The following is an 8,874-nucleotide window of genomic DNA, read 5'->3' as shown; positions in this document are numbered from 1 at the left end:
TGACATTAAAATATTTCTCAGTTTTTGTTTTTACTATTAACTTTAGCAGTGATTGAGTTTGATGTTTAAAAAGTCATTGTTCATTAAAACGGATTGTTAAGCTATGTAGTAATTTACTTTAGTAGGAAAATTACATTTTATTTTTTACAATTACTAAATAAAATATACATTTTTCATGTTAATTTTCCTGATGGCCACAATTGTTCAGTTCTCATAAATACAAATCAGGAGCACATGCAATGTTGAAATAGTGATTTGGGAATATGCCAAATGATCCTCCCCCCTTTATCAGAGCTCCCACAAAAATGCATATTATGTCAACTACAAGCCATCTTGTGAAGTAAAAAAATAAGATCAGAAACCACATAACCATTGACCTGAATAGAAACTCACCATCATTGCACAGAATGTAAATTTCACTGCCTTTTGTCAGTATAAAATGTCAAAATGTAACAGAGGTTAACATGAGAAATGACATTTAAGTTACTGTATTTTAAAGGGAAAGAATTTAATCTTAAAGGCAAAAGTTGAAGGTGGTGACAACTTAACTGTATAAATTGTTTACTTCACAAGTTATCTAGTTATTCACATTTTGGAGGACATTTAAAGAAGATCAGATATCCTGGAAGAATTTAAATCAACACAGAATGAGATGGCTGGATTAACAATTAGGCACATGTAGTAGATTTAGTTTCACCGGGTAAATTTTACTGTAGGATTAAAAAAAAAAAAAATAAAAAATAAAATAAAATAAAAAACTGTTCTTTTTGACAATCTATATTCACAAATTTAATAAATTCCAGCAAGTTAAATCATTTTAGTGATAAAAATGGAAAATGTTTGCAAATGTCGCTCTAGAATTAATTTACTAAATATGCCCAACTAACTACCTTTACTAACTAATATTTTTACTAAATAGTCCTTAATTATATGGGTAGAAAATGTATTTTTTCCCACTTGTTTCAGTAAAACTAGTAAGGAATTTATGTTTAACAAACCTCACCTGTACAGCTCTAGTTTACAGTAAACATTAAACCATAATGAATTAAATAAATCAAATATTTCAGTCACATTAACAGTTACAAAGCATGAAAAGAATAAAAATAAAATTTAAGAATCAAAGTCCAAACACTTCTTACAGTTCTTAATGTTTGTTTACTTCAAGGTCAATTCAAAAAAGTAGGTTTACAATTTCATCTTAATTAAAATGTGCTTTAGCACAAGCAGTCTAAAATTCTAAAAGCCGACCAGACAAATACATGACATTTCAATGATAAAAAAATAAAAAGAAAAACTGCATATGTATAATAATTATAATAAAAAGTGTAACACCTAAACACAGTAAAAACCATTAAGACCATCATCACAAAAATGAGCAAAATGTACAAAATTCTGCAAGACAGAAAGACAAAGGAGATATTCCACTTGAGAATGCGAGTTACTGAAAATGTTTTGGTGTTTGCAGCACCTAATCAAATATGTCAAAATCGTCATCATCTGACTCTGCAAAATATTTTACTTCCTTCTTGGCTCGGCCAGGCCTTTCCCTTGAGGTTTCTACCCTGCTGCTGAAGCAGTCTGTGTCAAAGTCAAATTCTTCAGATACTGTTTTCTTCAATTTCTGGAGGAAAAAAAAAAAGATTATCAATAAAACAACCACTCAACTAAAGTTGGTATAAGAGCTCACTGGGTTTGTAAATAAAGTACTAGCTGGCTCCAGTTGTAGAATATGATTAATGACAAGTAAACAGATAAGTCCTAAAAGCTTGAAGTATTTATGAGCAGTAATAAGAGTTTGTAGTAAGCTTCATCTCTTGAAGCACACTTTCACCACCAGATGGCACCCAAGACTTAAACCAAATGCAACTAAAAACCTGCTGAAAAAATTGCAGCAAATATATATGAAGAACCTATTTTAAAACAGACTATTATTGTCAAAAAAGACAAGTTCTAATTTATTAGGATACTTAAAATCAAATTCTGCATTTCTTGTTAACCACACAAGGGTGACCAACATAAAAATACAAAAAATTTGTCTTGTCTAACAGAAGCTTTGCAAAAAAATTATTAGTGATAGTGGCTACATATTGAAATTCAGTCAAAATGAAAAACTTCAGTTTTACTTGCTCTTATCTGCACAGTGTCATACATTGACAAGTCATAACCAGAGACTTGTCTCTGTATGAGTTTATATATGAATAAAAGTACAACATATTGGCAAATATTGAAATACATACACACACACGAATACGTACTTTCTAAAAAATAGACAAGCAACACATGAGGGCAATGAGTTACTTCCATTTTCATTTTTGCCACTGGGTGGCAAATTTTGTATTTTGGCAGCAAAGTGGAAACCATAAGCAGCTTCAACCTTATATGCTCTGAGCGATAACCATACAAAAGCATATTAAAAGTGTATCCATGTCACAGGGAGCATTAGACAACCTGAGACTGAGTTGGAATCACAAACCATCTGTATTAGTATTATCTGACATGTCCCATAAATTTACCTGGGACGAGATCCTACTTCTGAAAGATATCTGGTTACAGGGCTCTCATGTTTTAGGGATTCCCACTGCTTAAAAGCAACATGAATAAAAACTTTATCGATATATCAGAGAGCCTAGCAACACGCCATCGGCACATGCTCCAAACCTCTCCTCCTCTGATTATACCACCAATCCTTTATCCTTCAACAGCTCAAGTTTAAGGTAGCAACTAGCAGAATATCTTAGCTAATGAAATGGGATACCTTTAAACATAACTATCATGCAATTTTTTTTCATTTGGTAAAATATTAATTTGTTGCCACAGTACAATGAATAAATTTAGGATTATACCGTTTAAAATTAAAATGTTACATTCATTTTATGACATATTTTTGCATTCTTGCTAGCCTTTAACGCAAAAAAAATGACTGAATTTGCTGAAACACTGCAAGGTCTTTAACCATAACTAAGAATTGTGACTATATTAAATACTTTCCATTTCTACTCCTATTCCTGATGGATAAATTTAGAAAGACATTGTTTTACTATCAACATTAAAAGGAATTTAATATATTATCTTTTTAACTGATCTGCAATAACAACACTACAATGAAAATTTAAACACAATAAATATGTACTGTAACACAATTGATTTCATTAGCACTGTAACTTAAGTGTTTATAGTAAAAGATAACCAAATGAAAACATGCAATTGCACAAATAATATTTTAAACTTGTGAAGTTACCATTAGCTTTTTCTAGTTAACCTCTTTGGCGTTAACCCCAATCATGACCTGGGCTTGGAATTCTATACAGAAATAATTAATCCCAAACATGACTAAGGATGAGGTGTAAAGACCCATTTGACAGTGTTAAGCCTGAATAACTCTTGATACGGAGTGGTGGCTCTGAGGCTAGGGATCTGCACTGGCAAGCGGAAGGTTGCCGGTTTGAATCTTGTAAATGCCAATAGGGAATCTGCTCTGTTGGGCCCTTCAGCAAGGCCCTTAACATGCAATTGCTGAGCACTTTGAGTAGTGAGAAAAGCGCTATATACAGTAAATGCAAAGAATTATTATTATTATTATTATTATTACACTTGCCATCTAGTGGATGAAATAACATGCTGCGAAAAAACCATGAACACTTCTATGTGTTATGTACTGTATATTAAAACCTGCCAAATGTCACTGATGTTCTGGTTAATTGTCGACTTTATCCTACTACTGACAATCCTGCACCTCCTCTTTGCCCTCTTACGGATAACAGTCTAAAGATGTTTGTTTAGCTTGATCAACTAATTATGAATTGTCTGGTGGAAAAATAGTTGCTGAAATGAACCTCTATGCTGACCAGTGCAGACACTATGTGGGAACTTTTCATTTTTCTAATACTGCAGGGAATAGTGGATAAACCTTTCCAGACAGGGTATTGCTCCACAAACCAGGTGCTGTAGACACCCATCTTCTGCAAAGTTTGGGGTGTCATTTTCACTCATTGTCAAATACCAGTATTTTACTAATAATAATGACTATAATGAAACCAATCTCCCAGTACTGAACCTATATAAATTGTGGCACGTGTATCAGGCGATCATCAAAAATACGCAGAATGTTTATGTTCCAGATCATGATGTATTCACAACAGTCTCATGGGTTACACAGGAAGGCCTGTCATGGATACAGAACATCGCATCCACACGGGCACAGTTTGGTATGTCTACATGTTGTGTGAAGTGACCTCTGCGTACAAATAGAATGTGATAATTTATACCAGTAGAGGGACCAACCTGGATGTCATGTACAGTCAATATGGTGTTATATTAGTGAGAAATATGAAGTTCACTATAAAAGCTACGATAACACAATAGGCAGTGTTGATCATATGGTGCATGCACTGACATTCTGCACTGTCAAGTGCAAGCAAACTGAAAAAAATATTACTATAATACTACTACTAAACTAAATATTAAAAATCTTTCCACATTTGCTTGATCAGAGCCTGTGTATGTTGGCACATGAAGCACAAGTGCTGAATCTACATCAGTACAGCAACAGGCACTAGGCATGCTTTCTTACTGTGACTATGTGGATATTATGATTGTTTTTTTTTATCAATGCTTCTGACTGTTTTTTCTTAGAGTAAATATAATGCTAAAGAGGTTATAAGGTATAATTTATACTTTTATCACAAATGTGATAAAAAATGTAATGGAGCTTACCTTGTTCGAGTAAGACTTTCCAGGTTTTTTAGTGGGACTATATTCATCTTCATCTTCAGATCCAGACATTTTTCGCTTTCTTCCTCGACACTTACCAGTACCTAAATTTAAGATTCAAAGCAACACTGTCAATGAAAGCTTTTTTATCAATAAATTGCTGAATTAGAAATCCAATAAAATCAGAATATACACACCACAACTAACCAAACACTGCTAAAGAGAATTCTTCCAGAAGAGCTATTTCAAAGAATTCAGTTTTGGTATAAAACAGTCAACGCGACTTAGCAAAAATAACTGTGAGGGAGGACGATGCAATTCTTAACTGGCTGTCAGGTCATTAAAACATTAGGACTACTGTTATTCAGTTTTGCTTTCAGTTGCCTGCTGCATATGGACTTTATGCTTGTTCACATACTGGACTATATGCTTGAATATTAGATGGTTGCATAAGTGTACTGCTGTAATGGTTTGCACATTATGCATCATCATCTGTACTGAAAACCAAATGTGACCAAATTTACAGTATCTTCATTTTGTTAGTACAATAAAGTATCAGGTACAACATTACTTATACACTTATGCTGCAAACGCAGGAGAAAAAAATCAATTTCTAAAAAAAAAAAAAAAACAGCCCCCTAAAATGCATTCACCATGGTTGCCAGTAATTTGTCAAATAGGCAAGTAACTCTGATTTGCGCTTAGGAGATGTACTTGAACACTCATTTGCTGTTTAAAGCAGTATATACTATAATTGGGAAAGTTTCATCTCTGATAGAGCGAGAGTAATATATGAAGTTCAGTAATCAATGTTTTCCTTTCAGAATATTGCAGCAGCTATAATCATAATTGCAAGTAACACTTTTTCTTCTTTTTGCTTACGTAATAAAGGTGGTTAAAATGAGTGCAGTAAACTAAGCAGTAAAATATGGTTTACATCAGAGGTATAAGATGTGGCAGTCACAGAGTGTTAATTAACCTGGCTAAACCAAAAATCTGAAATGACGTATTAGGGAGGAACAAATAAATGATTGCAAGAAAAGCAGCTCTTCTATGAGTCAAGTGTCATGCCTTAAACTATGATGACATGAGCAGAACTGAAGAAGAAGAAGAAGAAAAAAAAAAAAAGAAGTGGATGGTTATCAATCTAAAAATATCACAAAAATATTTCAGTTTTGGACTTTAAACCTATCGTGAGGTAACTGCACACATGTGGAGGGCATTAAAAAATAGTAATCCTGCCAAGAAGTGGATGTATTTAAAGATCTCCTTCTTAGTGCAACCATGGATCCAAGAGCAGACCAAAGCAGTAGGAAAATCTGTCCAGAAATGTGTTATGAAGAGGTGTGTTGAAGTAGAGGGTTGTCTGATTTACATATGAAAATACTGCAATACTGCATATCATGTCTCATGTAATACTATACCACATTTAGTGGTGAGGAAAAGTTCTTTAGTATCTGAATGTCAGTTACCGCGAGCAAATAATGTGCATTTTTATACATTCAAATTATTCTTAAGTAGTGACATTCAAACTTAGAGCCAGGGTTTCCGAACACCTTTTAATATACAAATTGTATACAAATTTACAGTACATTTACTTATTTGTTGACATCTAGTAAAACTCATCATGTTTGTTAAAATGCCACTTTAACATTTCCCAACCAAATGTCTGGCTATATTTATAAGTTCACTTAAATTTTTATGTTTTCTTAATTAGACATTAATCATAAAACACTCATTTTCTTGCATAACTTTTAACTAAACACCAAAATAGATATAATTCTGTTTTTTCCTTGTAGCACCATATTAAAACCAACCTTTAGATGTAGCAGATGGCTTAGGAACACTACTGTCCAAATCGGAATCCCAAAGTGTAGCTTCTGTCTTTTTTGGCTTTGGTGGCTTTCTAGGTTTGGCAGCTCCATCTGAAGTTTTCTTTGCTGTAGCAAAAATTAATGTTAAGTTAGAGTTATACAAAAAGTATTAATCTTGCATAAAAATTGTAGTTTTCTGGAACAGTAATAAGCTGGTCGACCAAGAAGAAACAGTCAAGCAAAAAGCTTACATATCACACTAATAAAAGCTTGTCTGCTAAAGTTCTCTCCCAAAACTAAATTTTACCTGAACCAAATGATCTTAAATATGTTTTGACGTCAAACACTTGTACCAATTATAACTTAAGCAACAGGCAAAAGATTTGCAAAGCGTTACTACATTATTGAAGAAAAGTGAGGTGAAGACAAAAACACAATCCCAAAAATCAATCTGTTTATGAAAGTGAAAGAAACCTTATCTGCTCAGTGGTCTCCAGAACAATATCTATTCTAGCAAGAGATTAATTTTCTTTAACCCCTAATTCCCAAAGAGGTTTTTGGTATTACTGTGCCTAAATTACATAACCAAAAATAAATGTCTATTATTTTGCTTATTTTAATACAGGGGGTTTAAAGGACTGAAGAGTAGAGAATATAATGCTTCAGATTTTTAAAGGTTTTCTTTCATATAAATATAAAATGTATACAAAAAAAGGATTTTACAGTACATAACCAAGACACTTCATGATGTACAACCATGAAAACAATTTTCTTTGGTGCCATAATCTGTCAGCTCTCACTATACCAAGTTTAGATTTCATATCCCATAGCATAGCAGTTTTCCTTACCTCTGCACCAGTCAAGCAAATATATTTGAAATTGAATGATTTCTTTTTATTTTTTTATTATACCTTTTAGACTTCAGTCTTCAAACATTATACACTTCATGTAAGCATTTTGTCATTACTACTATAACATGAAAAAAGTTTGCTTTAGTTATGTGTTCAACATTTCTTGCCTCGTATTTCCTGTTATCCTACATTTACCCAGATCGTTGTAGGCATGAACACACATGAAATGCATGTATTCCAAATAACAATACAGTATAATATTCGCCTTACACAATTCCAAACACTTTGCACCCAGATAAACAGACCTGAGCTGGAAAAACTTCAGCTGCATATATGGGGGATGGGATAGCAGGCTGCTTAGTGCTTATGCTGATTGACAGATTTGCAAAACAAAGACGCTGATGAAGAGGTGTGAAGGAATTTAAGGTGGCCCAGCACAATGACTTTTTTCATGGGAATCTAGTGTTAAAAGATAGTGCCGAGTTTAAAAAAAGGTCATGTTTAGATTTATTATTTGGGGAAAAAAAAATGAATTCTGGTCATCTCCCTCAGTAAAAGCTGAGAGGTGCTACATAAGCAATGCAAAAACAAACAAAACTAGTTATCTTAGTTATAAGGTCTCCCCCCCAACTGTAGGGAGATGACATCCCTTAAGCCTAATTACCACCCCCTTCAACAGACTATTATCTTACCACTTTATGGAGAGTAGTATTGATAAGAGTATCAATAAGTATTGGTATCGATAAAATCCTAATGACACACAACCCTACTAGGCAGGCCAACGTGCGTGCACGTGCACACACACACACACAACTATTCACACAGTGCCTAATCAACAAACACAGCACATTTTAGAGAAGTATGCTGATTGAAGGGGTGTAATGCTTGTCACTGCACATATGTGTGCAAATTGCATATTTTACTAACAAAAGAGAGCAAGCAACAAGGAAACCCATGACTTAATTGAAAGAAGACACCCTTGGGTATGTAAATATCCTAGTATTGTTTTTGCTTAACTTGTGGGGTTACTGCAACATACCTAAACAACTTGGAAAAATGGAGTATCCCACTGGCAGGACTCATTATGCAAAAGTACACAGTGAGACACAACAAGCAGCAACACCTTTTTTTAGAGGAAAAGAGATGCAGCTGTGAAGTAGACATTTCATGGTCATATCCAATAATAACATAGTATTTACCATAAATTAGGTCTTAATTTTCACTATGTGCTACATTGCCAATAGTATCTTTCCCCACTTATAAATAAATGTATGTTCAAAGTTGTAATAATAGTAGAACAAATATGTACACAAAGAAAACAAACACAAGACAAATAAGGTAATTCATACAGATTAGATTACCTTTCTTGGTAGGAGCTGGTTTGTCAAAAGCTACAGAGCTAGTTAATGATGAAAAAGCAGGTGTGCTGTCTTCCTCATCACTGTCAAACTTAAGTGCATCTATAAATAAAGTTAAAACAAATACATGTTAAGGAAACC

The 8,874-nt window shown here is 33.5% G+C and overlaps 1 protein-coding gene across 1 annotated transcript in view; it reads right to left on the bottom strand.

Moving 5' to 3' along the window:
- Nucleotides 1–487: 487 nt before the first annotated feature.
- The window catches only part of top2b (DNA topoisomerase II beta), a 93,397-nt gene continuing 85,010 nt past the window's right edge, over nt 488–8,874 (bottom strand). Inside the window, exons 33-36 of the mRNA XM_039737494.1 lie at nt 8,737–8,835; nt 6,528–6,650; nt 4,714–4,814; nt 488–1,621 (exon numbers count right to left, since the gene is read on the bottom strand). Coding sequence (XP_039593428.1) covers nt 1,469–1,621; nt 4,714–4,814; nt 6,528–6,650; nt 8,737–8,835 — 476 coding nt within the window. The 3' untranslated portion in view covers nt 488–1,468. The remainder of the gene's footprint in view (nt 1,622–4,713; nt 4,815–6,527; nt 6,651–8,736; nt 8,836–8,874) is intronic.

The sequence above is a fragment of the Polypterus senegalus genome, chromosome 15 (assembly GCF_016835505.1).
Source record: "Polypterus senegalus isolate Bchr_013 chromosome 15, ASM1683550v1, whole genome shotgun sequence".
In the NCBI taxonomy this organism is placed as follows: Eukaryota; Metazoa; Chordata; class Cladistia; order Polypteriformes; family Polypteridae; genus Polypterus; species Polypterus senegalus.
The sequence above is the reverse complement of the archived record's forward strand: the minus strand, read 5'-3'. Positions and strand labels throughout refer to the sequence as shown.